This window comes from Molothrus ater, chromosome 3 (genome assembly GCF_012460135.2).
Source record: "Molothrus ater isolate BHLD 08-10-18 breed brown headed cowbird chromosome 3, BPBGC_Mater_1.1, whole genome shotgun sequence".
NCBI lineage: Eukaryota > Metazoa > Chordata > Aves > Passeriformes > Icteridae > Molothrus > Molothrus ater.
Window position 1 is genome coordinate 105,546,803 of NC_050480.2, and position 18,892 is coordinate 105,565,694.

At 34.4% G+C, this 18,892-nt stretch overlaps 1 protein-coding gene across 5 annotated transcripts in view; it reads left to right on the forward strand.

Moving 5' to 3' along the window:
• The window catches only part of GRIK2 (glutamate ionotropic receptor kainate type subunit 2), a 358,260-nt gene that overhangs the window by 268,606 nt on the left and 70,762 nt on the right, over nt 1-18,892 (forward strand). For all 5 annotated transcript variants that reach the window (XM_054514245.1, XM_036379660.2, XM_036379659.2 and 2 more), the window contains one exon: nt 611-828. In XM_054514245.1, the coding sequence (XP_054370220.1) occupies nt 611-828 (218 nt within the window). The remainder of the gene's footprint in view (nt 1-610; nt 829-18,892) is intronic.

Genomic DNA, 18,892 nt, shown 5'->3' on the forward strand with positions numbered 1-18,892 from the left:
AATGAATTATAATCTATCTTTATGAAGCTTATGTATAGAAGTCTAATATTTTTATTGCTATTCTATTAAATTGAAGTTTTTAGCATAGCCACCCATATTTAAATGAAATTGTGGGGCTAAACATAGAGATGGGAGATATGAATTTTTTTATCTCAACATTTAATTAACTATCATTTACAGCAATGTAAATGGAAAAACTCAAAAGCATATTTATAATAGATTTAAAGTTTTGTTTTTCAGATATGAAATCCTTCATTTCATATCTGGTACCTTCATCAATTGCTTATTTGTTCTGGAAAGCAAGTTGAAGTAACTGCTTTTTTATTCTTGGTATTTTTATATATATGTTTAGAAATTCTAAAATGGCACTGACCTGCGAATCTCCCATTACTATATTTTGATTCCCACAGCTCCAAAAAGATATGTCTTTATAAATTTAACCAGTTATTTTGCATTTCAGTTGTGTGTGTTTTTACAAGCAGTACATCTAAACCTGTAGCTTAAAGATTTTTTTTGCACAGTGATTCCATTTCCCCACTGTGGCAAAAAGTGCTGAACACTTATTGTTTTCTGTGCATCCGTTTCACCTTTCTCCCCTGGTTTTCGTTAGGTTCTGAGCTCATGCCTAAAGCCCTCTCCACCAGGATAGTGGGAGGCATTTGGTGGTTTTTCACACTTATCATCATTTCCTCGTACACTGCTAACCTAGCCGCCTTTCTGACAGTGGAACGGATGGAGTCCCCTATTGATTCTGCTGATGACTTGGCCAAGCAGACAAAGATAGAGTATGGGGCAGTTGAAGACGGAGCAACCATGACTTTTTTCAAGGTAAGTTTTATATTCTGTTTGGGATGTTATGACCTGATTTTGGGGGGGAAAGCTTTTGCACCTTGCTGAAGGGCAGCTACTACGATTCCTGATGCTGTCAAAAACAAGTGGAAACCTTTTTTTTTAATTAAAAAGATAGCAAAGGAATCAAAGGAATCAAATCTCTCACAGTTTTTTTGATGATTTTCTATTAATGAATTGAATTTATAGCAGGTGAAGTACATGAAGAAACCTGAGTACTTTCCTCAGATCTTCTATAGCTGCATACAAGATTAAACTTTGTCCTATTAAAAGTTAGTTTTAATTCAATGGCATTATACCTAATTGTAGTCTTTACTCAAGAAACACTAAGGGTATTAGTGGCTGTACTGAGGAAAACTTTTTGGACTTCATAATTTTGAGAAACTTTTGAATGAAATTTTGGACCATTATTATCCCAGTTTTTCTGTTTCTCTTAACCTGCTACTAAGATAATTAAATTTGAAATATAGTGAAGTGAGATACTGAATTAGACGAAAATATTTCTTGTTTAGATACATCAGGCATTTAAGCAGACTTAAATTAGCGATAAATATTTATGAAAGAAGATGGTTAATTCTCTAACTCCTGATGCTGGATAGCACAGAGGTGTCTCAGATCTTCCAGAGAGGTACTTAACAATATTTGCCTGATTTTGGTAATTTCTGAAGACTTTTTGGCTAATATAGCCTAGTTTTAAGAATTATTATGCTATCACCTAAAGCTCTGTGTTGGATGTCACATTGGCATTTGTAATCAGCAAAGTACTGAGGTAGCTTTTAAACTGGTACAGAAATTGAAGACTGTGTGCTCAGTTTCTCTCATGAAATTTAGAGAGCACAAGATTTGTTTACATATCAAGGCTAAATAATCTCTATTTAATCCTATGACCATAGACCTTGTACCCAACCAAAGTGTACAAATAGTTTTAATTTAAAAAATAAATAATTTCTAAGGCTCTCAGCTTCTGCTTGGAAATAAAAATCATTCAACTCCGATATCTCAGAATGTTTCAGACTGCTTAACTTAAACCTTGCATTGGGAATGTTCTGGGTATTCTCCTCTGAATACTCATTGGAAAAGGAGCTGATGAAATTGATAGAAGTAACTAATCAATTAGAGATCTCTTTGTGTCAGGAAATATGCAGTTCAAAGTAACAACATTGAAAATTTAAAGATTGAGTGTTTTAAAAATGTCAAAATTATTTTTGTCTTGAGACATAAAGAAATAACACAAGGTATTTATTGAACCACCAGAAAACACTCTAGGATTTAACTAAATTACAGTATGGCAGAAAATTTTGATCTAATTCTATTTTAGATTCAAACTGTGGACATTGTAGAAATATTAGGAAGCAACTTTATATTTTTAGTTTTCCTTCTCATTTTTAATTATATGATTAACTTTTTTTTTAATACTTCTCATGTGGGTTTTTTAAATTTCTAAGTGCAAAGACACTATTCCTCTTTCTGTGGACTTTTTTCCCTTTTGTTGATATAGTACTCCCTTTTCTGCACAATTATTCCTTTCTGCTTTCTTTATTCTTCTGTTTACATTTGTCCAGATATATTTTGTGATTATCTAATGTATTGTATCCAAGAACTAAAGAGGCCTTATGTCTAATGAAATAGCATTTTCACATCCTTCATTGAAGATTTTTGTCTGCAGTTGAAATAAACCTAGACTTAAACACAACAGATTTAGGATGTCAGATCACATAATTTAGCATTACTTTTTTTACATTAATGAATTTTCCTCCTTCATTATGAGTGAAAAAGAGAAATCATAAGAAAACATAAAATTTATATATTCATCTGCTAAATTTTAGGTTAAATTAAAGTTTATTCTATTGAAAACATCTTTTTTCTGGATTATTATGTGAACAGATCATTATTAGCAAGTGTTTTATGACATGAAATGGAAACAATAATTAAAAACCATTCCAACTTGGAACCAACTGATTTGAAATAATTTTCTGTTGTTTACTATCTCATCTGGTAGAAAATTAATTTATATTATTTGCTACTACTATTAAGATTTTTTATTATTAATGGATATTATTTGCCTAATGAAATAAATTTAAATTTAAGCATTAGACGTAGCTACATTTGTTCTGGCAGATTATCAAAAGGTGAAAATCATGCTCAAATAGGAAAGTGAAGGAAAATATACAATCTGAAGCAATCTCCAGGAGAACATTAGGATTGTCTTGATGAAAGTGCTATTCACTAGAGCTGACTCTGTAAGGAATGAGGTTAATTACATATGTATTCTGTAAAAGATAAACCAAAACATAAATGTATATATACAGTCTTTAATCGTGAACTTCCTGGTAAAATTAGGTATTTTTCCCTAATGATGTGGAGTTATCAGAAAATAAAGTACTATAATTTTGGTCAACATAGTATATCTGCATTTGCGTATTTTCAAAATATACTTCTAGTCAGCAAAAGCTAATTACTTCAAGAATGTAATTTCCTTACATAAAAAAGATAAAAATGCAAGAAAATATTTTAAAATAACACTTTAAGTGGAATTGCATTACAAGGTTCTGCTAGAACTGAATATCTCATAGAGGATGCTAAAAAATACAAAGAGCATTTAAGCACAGGACACTGATAAAACAGTTTTAAATGGTATGTATTATTTCCTCTGATACATAGATAACTGAATATCAAGTAGGAAGTTCCATTTTGTATGGCATTAAGGAAAATACTAATGAACTTTTGTGTCCTGTTCTGGTCATCACACTTTGAAAATATGCTTAAAATTAGAAAGGGTTCATTAAAGGTGAATGAATGACTGTAGGTCTGAAAATAATCATTACAGTTAGAGGCTAAAGATCTGTCTGTTTAATCTGCTGAAGAGAAGGTTAAGAGGTGACTTGATCATGGTTTGCAAATGCCTTAATGGGAATGAGGCTTTTGACAGTAGATGACTCACTAATCTAGCAGAAAAAGGCATAATGAGATCCAATGTTTCATAGCTGAAGTTAGAGAAATTCAGAGTAGAAATAAGGTGCATATTTTAAGAGTGAGAGTCATTAACCATTGGTATAAATTATCTAGGAGTGGGTTGGATTCATCCATCAAAGGCAGCCATTATGAGGAAGATAGATACAGCATAGCACAAGCATGTTGTTCTTTTGATTTAGAGGTTACTCGATGAAAGAGATAGCTTTCATTATACAGGATATCAGATTAGGTTTTAGTAGTAGCCTTGTACTTCAAAAATCTAAGAGGGTATGAGTTCTGGAGGTAGGGGTTGCACAGAGATAATTGAGAGAATAAATTTATCATCTGTGTGTATGTTTATCCTTAGCTACTTTTGTCTTGTTTTAATGAGAGTGGATTGAGTAAAACAGTGACACTGTGTTACAGGAAGATATAAGGACAGCAGATGGTTTGCTAATGTTAAATGAAATTATCATATCTTGGTAGAGTTATTAGTTCCAATCACAGTGAGGCTTGGTAGCTGCCCATAAGACTGACAATAATTTCTGCATAAATTAGCTATATAGCAGTCTATTCAATTCTTTTCTTAAGAAAAAAAAACTTTGGAGTGTGGCCAAAGCTGTGTGGTGCTAAAAAAAAAAAAGAACCCATTATGAAGGGGAGCCTAAATGGGCATCAGACAAACAAGCTAACTGCTGGATTCAAACCTTCTGAAGGTAAAATCTTGGAGAGCACATGGGATATATGTTGAAAATGCTGTTACTCTTGTGAGTCAAATATCCTTGTGAAATAGCTTTGATGAAAAAGGAGAACGTTATCTTCAGGGTTTTACTAGGTCCTTTATCCCATGCCTCCTCATGTCTGAGAAACATGAATTACAACTCTTTCAGAAGCCAGAAAGGAAAGGAAAATTTCAGTGCTCTCTCCTCTTAAGATCTGCTTATCTGGTCTGAGCATAGAAAGGAAGTAATTTTACAAGTCCATTATGTGTCTGGTAGGTCTGCTTGGCTAATTCATTGTGAATAATAAAGAAAACCTCAGTATAGTCCAAGAACTGGAAGGAAAGATATGTGAAAGTAAGTTCTAAGCCTTATCTGCTTTTAGGCTGGGAGTGTCCATTACCAATACATACTTTGATGTTTCTCAGATTATGTATGTTTCCTTAGTTATGAAAATCTCTTCCTTTCTCTTGGCTGCTATTATCACTATTGACCACTTTCAAATTTCAGGAATCTGCTTTTTTTTCCTGTTTGGAATAAAATAAAAATCATATATTATTTTTATGAAAGGTAGTGATCTCACACTAACTGTTCTTGGATGAAAAAAACTTGAGATTTTTCATTGTCTCTAATTTCTGTGGTCTTTCAGTTTGTGTTTCTCACTTGGTTTTTTTGCTGAATAACAATTCTGAAATTAAGAAGAACAATATTAATTCTACCCAGCTTCTATTTGTACCACACTTCTCCACTCTCACACACAAAAAAAGCCTAGTTCAATACACATATGAGGTCTACAATGTTAAAATATTTCTTGTGAAGCTCTCAAGTGCTCTTGTTTCTCCCATAATTTTTCATATCTGTAACTTTCAGTGTCAGAATTTCTTTCTTTTTAGGTTTTTGTACAGTACCAGGTACATTGGAATTTTTCTTACTTATGGTTACTAAGCATCTGCATACCAAATAGTAAAAACCAAAATACTTTTTCATTCTCTAATAGCAGTAAATTAGTGCCATTACTCTTTTATCACAAATAAAAGGTCTTAGCTTTCTGTGAGATATGTATTTTATATTCTAGTTTTGTTGATAAGGAAGCTGAGGCACTAAATGGGATTGCATCTTTTTCAAGATGACTTTGTGAAAGGTAGATAGGAAACTAATTCTGTTGGAAGGTACTAATTCAGGAAAGCTGACTCACATACCTTAGAATTATCAGACTATTCTGTTTACCAATTATATTTGCATTTTATTCTTTAGGATCAGGTTTTATACTCCAGCTCCACTTTTCTACAATATATTTAATTTCATCCTGCGCTGTTTCTCTCTATAAAGAGCCATGTTGCTCATGTTTTTTAGTCATTTTACCCTAGCCTATTTGTTGCCACCTCTCTGAGGAAATTTAGAGAAGCAACAATTAAGCACTTATGTCTGTCTTGCCCTTCCACATTCTCAGCCTGTTGTTAAAAGAAATGGCATTAAGCTTCACTAAACTCTACATTATAAAGTCTCAGAAACAGTCTTTTAAAGCTGAAGGAAGGAGTTATAGGGGAATTTTCCCACTGCTTGCAACTGGAGTACAAATGACAAATTCTCTGACATAAACAGAAGAACAGCAGCAAGAATAAAGGTATCAATGTCATACTTTTGTCATGTGTGAGGTTGGCACTGATGTGCACAAAGCCAGTACTTCAGTAGGATTTTCAAGTCTGGGTTTGAACATTGTATTAAACAAATGATATTTATTTGTTTAACAAGTAAAGATGCAGTACAAACACATGGGTGTATACACACAGAGAACCTTTAGTTTAACGCTTCAAATAAAACACCATGAAGTTTGGCAGTGAGTGCTAATTATTTGGTACAATTTTTGCCAGTCAATGATGAGAGAAGTGCCACTTAACGAGTTTCTCAAATATCCAGTGACTGACAGTGACTATTAGAAAACAATCTTTTGAGTCACAACTTCCATGTACTAATTTTGATAATGTATTAAAAATATTTGGTAACAGATACATCTTCAGTTTGATCTTATAATATTTGACTTCATAGAAAAGTTGTCTTTTGATGTAACAGACTTTTCCTTGCATGAAAAAAACATGTGGTACATTTTGCTAAAAAGGGAATTGAATATAAATACCATGTAAATATTTTTTTTCTTCTTTCTGATCATGCTGGTTTGTACCTAACTGCCAGAAAAACCTACAGCTGAAATTCATAATTTCCTCTTAGTCATGATTCCCTCTTTGCAAGAACACTACTTAGTTAACCATTGCTTCTTTTAATGTAAAAAAAAAAAAAAAATAAAGTAGGCAGATATAGTTGTAAATCTCTAAAACAAGGTCTGTGGTCACTCCATACAGTTATAAGACCTAAATCTGCAATAGCAGAGCCTGAGAGAGTGAGATATAGGCTTTGTCCAGAGATCTTAAAGCGTCTCTGCCTCACTGAGTTCTACTTATTTTTGTAAAAGGTCAGGGAAGTTAGGCAATGGTAGGTAGGTTATATGATACATTAACAGAGACTACAACAAGAAGAGCAGTTCATTTGAATTCTACATTAAAGAAATTACAATAAATTTAGTACCATTAAGTTCTATGGGGTGAACTGTCTTTCTTTTGAAATTGAAGGCATAAAGCAGAACAAATTCACAGAAAGTGCTTCCTTCCAAGTAACTGTCTACTTATGGGGACAATGATTTTATGCTGTCTTGACCCTTAGAGTGATTATTATTCCTACAGTAAATAAGAGCAGATGTTTGGCTTTGTGTTGCATTTCAGTGCTGTGTCATGAAACTAAAAATAGATGGAGTGCAATAGAAATTCACTATCTTTTCTCTCTCATGTTTGTCCCCCCATCCATGACTTTTTCCTTCGCTTTCTCCCTTCCCTGTTCCTTATTTCTTTTACCCTTCAATAAGGACTAAAAAAGATGAACATGACTAGTCAACTTTTCATTTCTACAAAGATTATTCTATATATCCAGATAGTAAGTACTCTTTGTAAGCTGCTGGATAACATTTGGTTATACTTAAAAACTATAGGATTCATATTTATCATTTGCATTTGTCTCAGGCTACACCTCTTAGAAACAGATCAAACATGTAGAAACGCTTTTTGATGTCCTCTCAAGGAAAAAAACAAAACAACTTTCCAGTGAAAACAAGAGTAGACATTCACAAAAATTAAAATATTGAAAAAAATCATTAAGATATGAATTGGATCCCCACTAGTTATTTTTAAAATGAAGTCTAAGAGAGACATCAAAAATAAATAAAAAGTGGGCATGATGAAAATTCTAGTTTCTCTTTGAATCAATTAAACATTTCCATAACTCAGTATCAGTTTCTGCCTTACCAAAATTCTTCAGAAAAGAAAAGTGTGGTGCTGATCTCCCCAGTGAAATCTCAGGTAGGCTACCCTATGGTCCCATAAATATTTTTGAGTATTACTATTATACAGAGGCAAAAGAAACATTCAAAAAATAAGTTGGCATTTGCATTATTTTTCAAAATTGCATCCAACAATATGCATTAATTAGTGTATATGCATTAATAATCCATATTGTAGGTACATGATGGAGATGATCTGAATAAAATTGATCATTCTCAGTGTGTAAGGTATGATAAAATATAGCAAGATCTAATCTAATTTCCAGTTGGATAGAAATATGGGATACAAGAAACCAGAGCCAAGACTGGGTAAAAAAATAACTTTACCTTTCTCCTTAGAAAGTCAATTCTGATATGCATATGTTACTCAAACCACAGTTTGAGTCTGAAATTGTGTCAGGATTATTTATCAGCAAAAGACAAGAATTTTTTCAAATGGAGATGATTCAGAGGGATGTAATAATCTAGACATTTGAAAAAAACACTTTGTAATTAAGAGAAACCCACTCTGCCTCTTTTTTTAGAGAATATACAGTGATGCCACAGAAGACAACAATCACAGCATCACAAACTGGGTAAGGTTAGAAGGGACCATAGTGGGTCACCTGGTCCAACCTCCCTGCCTAAAACAGGGTCATCCTAGAGCACATTTTATGGAATTGTGTCCAAACAGTTCTTGAACATTTCCAGAACCCTACACCCTCTCTGGACAGCCTGTTCCAGTGCTCACTCATTCACACAGTAAAGAAATTTTTCCTCATATTCAGATGGAATTTTCTGTGTATCTGTTTCTGCTCATTGCCTCTTGTGCTGCTGCTGGGCAGCACTGAGCAAAGCCTGGCTCCATCCTCCTGACATGCCCCTTCAGATACTTACTCACATGGATGTTGTCCCACCTTATTCATCTCTTCACAAGGCCAAACAGGCTGAGCTCCCTCAGCCCCTCCTCATGAGAGAGATACTCCAGGCCCTTGCTTATGTTTGTAGCCCTCTTCTGGATTTGTTCCAGCAGCATCCTGTCTCCCTAGTACTGAGGAGCCCAGAACTGGTCACAGCACTCCAGTCAGGATCACCTCCTTCAACCTGCTGGCAATGCTTTGGCTAATGCATCCTAAAATACCATTTACTTTCCTTTGAAGTCAGATGGAATTTAATCACCACTAATTGCTGTAAATTGCTTTTCTCAATAGCTTGTTTTGTTTTGTTTTGTTTTGTTTTATTTTAAGCCAGTCCAACTCCAAGTTGTCCAACCTCTTCTCCTACCTTCAGCCTCAAGCACTGCTGGCTGCACATGCCTTAGTCCTGTGGCAAGAGTCAACCTGGCTATCTCATCCAGCTGCAAATGAATATTTTTGTTGTTGCATTTTTATTTTTGGTTGTGAAGAAAACTGTTCTAGCTGCTAGAAAGCTATAACTGATTGGAGTGGAGCAGGGAAGGCCAGTCTAATATCATCCTCCTAAATATGAAAGACACTGGGAATCCAAACCCTTTGGGAAGTGAGTTATGTCACCTAGACATTTAAAAGTGTGACAATGAGAAAAATCAACAACACTGAAATTGCTGATACTTACAATAAACATTTTATTTATGTACCAATGTAAATTTTGTCTTAACTGGTAACCCATTTTTCTTCTTTTCCCTTACCTGATGCTCTCCACTTTCTGGCCTCTTCAGGGCCTGTAATGACACTGATGACAGGATAAGTTGTAAGAGAATTACTGATCTCTGGGTTCTCATCATAAGTTTAGTTGCAAGGCTTTTTCCTCAGAAATGCATAACCTAATTGCTCTCTCTCCTTATCACCTTTCTCTCCTCATGCTGTTTTCCTCAGGAGGCAGGGCGAGAACACTTCTCTTTTTCTGTTCTCTTTTCAGCTTTTTTCCCCTTTATGTTTGTCTTCAGATCTTGAGCAAGGTGAGAAAGGGACCTGAACCAGATCATAAAGAAACCTTTAACTGCAAACAGCATTCTGTATGAAAGACATAATTCAGAGATAGGGTTTGTTTAGGAAATTCAGAGTACATCTGAACATTTTTAACTATCAGAGTTTAAAAAAATATGCCTTGTTCTTCAAAGCAAATAGATCTGTCACCAAGTAGCCATGTAAAGTTTTCCAGATTTGATCTATGACTCATCCTGGGAAAGCTATTCAGAAGCAATTCTCTGGAGTGAACGGGCCCTTGGTTCAGCTATTTTTTTTGTGAGATCTTGCCATATGAGTAACCTTCAGTGTTGAATTCCTGCCTGCTAAAATATCCTGAAATTCTCCATTCATTAGCAGTGGTGAACTCTTAGTTCTGCCTGTCAATTTATATACCATAGTACTGAGGTGTTGCCCAACTACATTAGCATTGCTTTGTGTACAGAAATATTTTCAGTGCCAGAATTGCCCCAGACATCACCTAGAGTCTTATTATGCTGATGAATTTCTTCTCCAGATTTATTAATTTCTCCAAACAGAGTGCCTGTTGAGATTGATTAAACAATCCTTTTTGCAGTAGATCTATGGTAATAATTATGTAATTATGCAAGCTTTTTGCCTTTTAGGCATTTTTCTTTATCCATGCATTAATTGAACTTGTATTTAATGTATCAAAGATCCTTAATCTGCACAATATACTTAACTAGTTTATAAAAAAACTATACTAAAGTATGCTTTAGAGTCACAGAATCACAGAGTTGTTTAGGTTGGAAAAGAGCTCTGAGTCCAACCATTAACCTCATACTACCAAGTCCATCACTAAGCCGTGTCCTAAACAACCTCATCTGCATGTCTTTTAAACACCTCCAGGGATTATGACATAATCACTGCCTTGAGCAGCCTGTTCCAATTCTTGACAGACCTTTCCAGGAAGAAATTTTTACTAATATCCAGTCTTAATTTACCCTGACAAAATCTGAGGTAATTTCCTCTCATCCTGTTGCATGTTCTTTGGAGAAGAGACTACCTACCTTGCTACAACCTCTTTTCAGGTAGTTGTAGTGAATTTACACAAAGATTTCCCCTGTGGCTCCTATTCTTCAGCCTAAATACCCCATCTCCCTCAGTTGATCCTCATAAGACCTGTGCTCTGGACCCTCCACCAACTCTGTTGTCCTTCTCTAGTTATTCCAGTACCTCAGTTTCTTTATGGTAGTAAAGGGCTCAGAACTGAACACAGGTTTCGAGGTGTGGGCTCATCAGTGCCAATTACAGGAGGACAATCACTGCCCTGGTCCTGCTGACCACACTGTTGCTGATGCAGGCCAGGATGGCACTGGTCTTGGACACTGCTGGCTCATATACAGCCAGTTTCCAACCAACATCCCCTGGTCCTTTTCCACTGGGAAACTTTCTGGAATAGTAGCTGCTCTGCCCACAGCCTGTAGCTCTGCATGGGGTTGTGACCCAAGTGCAAGATCCAGCAATTGGCCTTGTTGAACCTCATTCACTTGGCTTCAGCCCATCAATCCATCCTGTTCTGATCCCTCTCCAGAGCCTTTCTATCCTCCAGCAGACCAACACTCCAAGCAACTTGATGTCATCTGCAAACTGACTGAGATTTGCATTTGATCTCCTAATCCAGATAATTGATAAAAATGTTTAACAGGACTGGGGCCAATACTGAGCCCTGGAGAACACCAGTAGTGATCAGCTGCCAAAGGATAATATATTACTCTATTCATCAGTCTTTGGGCTCGGCCAAAAGACATTTTTTTACCCAGCAAAGAGTACACCCATCCAAGCCATGAGCAGTCAGTGATCAGAAAGAGATACTGAAAAGCAATTTGCAAGCAAAATCCGGATAAGTTATCATGTGAGCTATTGTGGTTTGAAGGAAACATGAGAGCTTTTACTATACATACTCTTAGCCAACTATTATTTACTAGCAAAGGATATAACTTACCTTAAAATATTTGTTTGCATATATTTGCATTTGAAAACTGGAATCTGTTACCTCTCAACAAACTATTAAAAATGGCAAATACCATAGAGGCCTTTGAAGACTTGAATTTCTGGGTGTTTCTTTGAAGGACTCTTACTTTCCTTTGCTGCAGGCCAATGGCAAGACAGAAACAGTTCTGTTACTCTTTCTTTAGCTCTCACTGTCTTTCTGTGTCTTTCTTTTTTTTTTTTAATACTAGTGATACCTTCCTTAAGTTATGAGGACTCTTCCAGAACTCTTTAGAAGCTTCTATTTGACATTTCTGATAGAAGTTTCATGAACTCTTACATATATTTCCACCTTCTTAAAAAGGAATATGCTCCCTAAAGGAACTTTGTGAGGAAGGAATACTAGTACCAAAAATTTTCTGTGATTTGATAGGAATGGTCTCTACCTCTTTCTTCACCCTATTACCTTGTCTGGCAAAGAAGCTTTGAGGACAGTTTCTTTGATTCTAAGACTTTTATCTAAGCCTATCCAGGTAGTTATCATTCAAGTGTATTTTTATTCAGGCTGAATTACTAAGGAACTTACTTGAATTGAATAAAAAACCAGCTTGGTTTCTTTATTTATTTTATGGTTACACCTTGTATTCCTGATGTGGTTTTTGTCCCTTGAAGAGCAGAGATGCTTATCACAGTTCATTATAGATGTGCAATCCAACAATGCCATTCTAGTCAGGGCTACCCCTGCAATCAGAAGTTAATGGAGGAAGCACTGATCTTTCAGTTTCCTCTTCCAGTCACAGTCTGTTCATAATGAAGAAGATTTGGCAGTTTTAGTCACTGTCTTTTCAAATCAGATCATCAAAGATGAAAGGAGGTTTGAAGGGGAACTATAGGGCTCATTTCACAGAAGTACTGAGGCCAATTATTTTTTTACATTCTTATTCACTCATAAAGGGTTTCTAGATTTCTTTCCAAGCTAGAGCTTGATTTCTATATACTTCAAATAAATGTCTTAACACTTACAAAAAATCACTGATACTTGTGGTCTTAATCTTTAGGTTTTCAATTTTCATTTCTGAAATGTGGAATTACTTTGGTAAATTGAATCTCTAACTTTTAATGGAATAAATATAGTAGCAAAACCACCAGCACTGACAAAGGCTGTAGTTGCAATAACTTGTGATTTGTATTTTTTTAAATTTTTTAATTTGTTGACATTAGTGATGGAATCAGGTAATTAAAAACCTCCTGTTATTAGATATTTGTCACTCATTTTTTTAAATATTTTATTTTCTTACACTGTTTTGCATTACACAAACCCTATATTAATGTTATCAACTGCTCCTGGTAGTTAGTTTTGCCTCATGGGCAAAATGTTTAGCAAAGGCAATTTACTATTCTTTGTAGATATAGGAACTGTAAAATAAAGTTTGGCATCCAGAAAATAATAATGAGTAAAGGCCAGGAACAGGCTGTATTCCTGAAGTTTCTCCAAGTGCTTAGGGTAGGACTGTACTAAAAGTAGATTAGTGAATTGGTACATTGGTATAGAAAGGATATGAACTGTTCATTGAGAGAATTTAATAGGAAGGCATAACAATATCCTGTGGTTTGGTGTCAAAGCCATGAAAACACACACCCACCCACACACCCACCCACAAACACATGATTTGTTTGTAGGTTTTAAAACATGTAAGGCAGGTTTCTCCTCACTACAAAATGTAGATATCTGCTTTTCTCTTCAGGAGTCATCTAGGTGCCCCTGACTGACACTGGAAAGAAACTGAAAGGCACCAGAAAATAATTCCTCTGTACTAAGCAAATGTCCTGGAAAGACAGGGCTCTCCAGAGTTACAGAAATTAACCTGTATTTTGAGAAGAGAAACTTAGGTTAGTACTTGAGTGTAGATACTTAATGTGTAGGTGGCTAAAAGTGTTTAAGAAGAATCTCATAAAATTTATGGTCACTTTTTAAACATGAAACTTTTTTCATATATGTATAAACTACAGTTTGACCATAGGGAGAGGTGGTGATTAAAAAAATGTTTGTACTCAAATTAATTAATTTTACAAGTAATAATAAACATAATTCCTATTCTACAGTAAAACTGACTGACTTAACTATCACAGTGGGAATATTTCTTTTAGATTAATGGTTTAAAAACTGCAAATAAATTCTTTTCTAACAGGATGGTGCTGAAATGAACACACACTCACAAAAAGGAAATATCTCATAAATCATAGGAAAAATTCATAGTTTGACTTACAGCCTGAGTTGAAATACTGGCAAAATTATGATCTGTGTATGTAAATGTTTCATTTAGAGAGATTGTGCTGGTCACAATGAGTAAACCACTGATTACAAAGGCCTGTATTTCAAAAAAAAAGTAAAAATAAAGAATAAACACTGTGCAACATTTTGATTTGTTCATATGGCTCCATGTGTTTGATTACATTAGAGGTTCAGTACATTTATCTTCCAGCAGCAGGGCAGGTGTTGCTGTGTCATCTGCTGTATAAGTTGTCATTTTTGTTACATTTATAAATTCAAATTTTTTTAAAAATTAAATTAGAGTGACAGGTGCAGGCTTTTGATATGTACACCAGTAATGTATTTGCATTGTTTGCATATTTTGTATGCAAACAATGTATGTGGTAGTCTTGACATATTCTATGTCAAAATTTTCATGGAAATCTGAAATTAAAGGTTACAGTTCATCTTGCATATGGGAGATTAGTAGGATGACACAGCAAAATTTACTACCTTGTTTACAGGAAAAATAAAATTAGCTGACATCCAGAACAATCTACACCCTCTAACAGATTCTGAATCATTAATTATGTTTTGCAAATTTTATTTTTCTATAATTTTGGATTTCTTAGTTACAAATTAGAACAGGAAAATTATTATAGCTAGAATAGAATATTTCAGATGGAAGACATCTAGAGTTAACACCCAATCCAACTGCCTGAGAAATCCAGAGCTGATCAAAAGTTAAAGCAAATTATTAAGGGCATTAACCAAAGGCTTTTTAAGCACTGTCAGGCTTTGGTCATTGACACCCTCTCTAGCATGCTTGTTCCAGTGCCCAAAAGCTGTTTTAAAAATTATTGCTTAAAAAAAATCATGATTTCTCACCCCTGATTTTGAAGCAAAAACTTTGAAGTGGATTGTTTAAAGTAAAATGTATACTGGAATCTTTACATGAAGTTTCAAGTATATTTTTTTAATGTGTTCTATAACTTTGTCTTGTACACATTCAGACTATACTTTTAATAGTAAGCAAAACAGGACAAGATAAAACAGGATTTTTAAAATCAAGGTCACAGGGCTAAACTTTCTTTTCCTTCAATATTAGGCAGCCAAGTAGAAACACCCCATTAGGAACAGTCTTTGGTTGTATTTGACATCTCCTGAACTGTTATCTTTTTTTTTGTTTCTGTCCAGCTCACAAAAGAAAATCTGTTAGTTGTACTGGTTCAACTTAGTGTAAAATAATTCTTGTGAGAATAATTTAAGTTACAAATACAACCTGAAAATCCTGAAATGGAATTAAATCTTTAATTCTTCTATGTTTACTTTTTATACATAAGTTCCCATTGATACCAGTAAGTATTAGGTATTTCAATACCTTTGTGAGTCTAGGTGTAAAGGCATACCTAAAATATAAATTAAAACAAATGACCTAGTTCCAAGTAAAACTAAACACAGAATTAATTGTGGCCTCTAAAGCTTAATGAACCTGAAGTTCCACGAAACAAATCAATAAACAAACAAAAAATGGTGAAGTCCAGGGGCTAGAGGAAAACCAAAGTAAATGCAACTAGAACACAAATAATTTCACAGTTTCAATCTGTTTGAAACAAAGGTGTTATGTTTGGTCTTGAATTTAAAAACTTCTTTTGTCATGCTGATGTTTTCCACATCATAATGGAACTACTATGTAGTTGGTATTGCTTACCATTTTAATTTTAAATTAAATATTTCATTATGTAATATATGTCAAAAATAAATAATCTCATTTAATTTGAAAAGAGGGTTTGATTTGTTCATATTCAAGGACAGCAAAACAAACACATTCTTAGTTCTGATGCTGTCTAATACACATTACTGATTTGTAAACATATATTTGGAATGTATTTTAAGTGATGACTAATTCCAAGCTTATTTCCATAGCGAATACGATGTATTTTCAGATGGATTTTTTAAGTGGGACCCAGAATGGCTCCTCATTTGCTTAAAAAATTCAAACCCAGATCTACTTTGCATAATTTTACATAGACAACAGTTCAGTCTAAAGGAACAAATGCTCTTCTTCTCCACATACACACACATAAATGATGACTACATGTTCGTGTGCATAATTTGCAAACAGCCTTTCCCCTGAAGGTATAGGAAACACACTGTTATTTTACTGCACTTCTTTTGTTGAAGAGGAAGTGGTGTCATTGAATGGAATTTCCTCATCAGACACTCTACAAAAGTGCCAAGTTGTAGCAATCAATAGGGAAATAGCAGATGTGAAGGTTAGTTGGCATCAAAGAATATGAGTGGGAAAGCTTTCCTATGGGAAAGAAAGTGCTTCATTCCTCTTTATCTCTACCCAGAATATTGGATCTATCAAGCTTTCAGAAAATTAGAGTATGATGGCTTTCACTACTCCAGCTCTGAAAGAGTCACTTTAAAAACAATTAAAAAGTTAGATAGCTATCCATCAGGGAAGTTGTACCAAGTGAACAGGATTTTGTTAGTTTTTAGACTTAAATGCTGCAATTTGTTCTCTTTCTGAAGAAAGCTGTTCCAGTGCAATGACTCTGGGTCAAGGACTGTCTCCCTAGGTAATCATTGTAGATAAGTATAAATGTTGCTTTCAGAGCTGTTCATGGGGAACAAACAACATGTTGTCATTTCTCTAGAGTATAAATATTTAAAAACTTTGGTTCAGAAACTTTCTTTTTTTTGGAATTGCCTTGGATATTCATATTTGTTTCTTTTTTCTGGACAGTATAAACAATGTTGGTCCACACAGGAACTACTGAAAAAAAGCTGAGTTTCAATACATCAATCAAGTTCATTCTCTTTAAAAAGATTGTCCTGCCAGGAATGGTAAAACTGGAAAGTCAGTGAATCATAGTATTTGTCAGTGTAAGAGCTTGAAGTTTCTGATAGCAGTTGAGTGCTTTTCTGAGGAATTGTAAAAAGGAGCAGGTTTTAGGGAGGATAGAGTACTTGCAGGGAAATACTCATTGATGGATGGTTTTGTTCATTCACTTTGCAAACTTGTAAGACTGCTTTTGAGAAGGTGAATTAGAGATTTTGTGGGATTGAGACTGATTATGCAGAGTTTTGTTTTTCTTTAAAATAAGAGCTCAATTTTTAATCATGTATCTTTCTCTAAGAATATCTCTAGTTAGAAGGATGGATACATATTTCTCATAAAAAATTGAAGCAAAGTTCTCTCCTCATTGATCTTTAAATCAAAATACTGCTTGATGGAAATTATGCCTCTAATCTGGTTGATTAATATTTAGAGAAAATATATTTATTGGCAGAATAAAGAAGGAGTCAGCAATAATTATCTAAAAGCACTTTCTCACTGAAATCCAGCATGGATTGAAAATTAATTGTCCCTTGTCCTTGGGCTCATAAACAAATAAATGCAGTATGGCACACACTGAATATAGGTACCGTTATCCAAAGCTCTTTCCTATAAATTTTTTCTTAAATTATTACACACAGAAAGCCACTTTGCCAGAATGTGTTCTACTAAATTGGTCAACAGAAAGTACATGAAAATTTGCTGCAGGATGTTCACAGCTTACTGATGCAGAAATGTACAGAATAAACAGAGCACTGCTGTTACCAGTGACATCAAAAGCGTGACATTAACAAGTTTGGGGCACTATTAAATTCACTGTGTTTTAATGAAGCAAGGAACTAACTGTGCCTGGGATTTGAAAGATCCTCAAGAATATATAGATTTTTAAAAATGCTTATTTATACTAAGGAGGCGTAGAATATTACTAGAATATCTGCTAATATCCTTTCCCTGTCTTTGCATCAACTACTTAATCATACCACTCCTTTCAGATTGATAACATTCATCTCTGGTTTCTGGTTGTCTTCATGGTCTTGGTTGCTCCAGGTCAGTTTGTTCTCTTGGGACAATCTGAAAAATTATTCCTTACATTGGAGCTAATGCTTTTGACTAATTGTTCTTTAAATTCTACCTATACAGAAAATTATTTTAGTTCTAGTGTACAATCAGAAAAAAAAATCATACAACTATGCACTTTCTCATGAAAATGCTGTCTTTTTCTCTCTTGTTTTTAAAAGACAGTTATGCCATGCTAATTCCTATGTTAGCTTCAGAGACTTGAAACTCTATTACCATCTAATTTTTGTATGAATAATGGCTCATGTTGTGGGTTCATTTTTTGGTGGTTTTTATTTATCTGTTGGTTTGTTTTGGTTTTACTGTCTTACTTTTGTTTGTCTACAATAACCTAGGCACTATATTATTGTAGATTTATATTAAAGCCCTGGTGAGAATTCAAATAGTTAAAATCTGAGCGAAATTAGCAATGTAGTGCCATTCATAAAAGGCACAAATCCATGAATGGATTTGCGCCAGTGATTTAATTTTCATGTAGTGACAAGAATTTCCCTTTGCAGTAGAATCTTGTGCATTAGTGTGATGATCTGGCGACCACTCTTTGCAGTAAACAAGGTGATTCAGCTTTCACATGTCCAAACATCTTCCAGTCATGGAAAGCTTTTCCCCTGCATTGGCCATCTGGAATCTTAACAGCTTGCTTGCCTCCAGATCTCCTGGCACTTCCTCAGCCCTCAGCATTGTATTAATGTAGTGAAGTTTATACATTAAATACTTTGTATACTCAAAGTACAGAGCTGTTTTATTACAGAGACAATTGAACAGAAAAAATCTGCTTCATTAAAAAAAAAAATTAAAACAAGATGCAAAAGAATCAGCAGCAACCCACCTAAAATCCCCAACAAACTCCCAAACCAGTGAAAAACAAAAACCCAAAAAAATAATATTAAGTAAAATAAGATTAACCCTTAACTGTTGTGTGGCGCCCTGAACTTG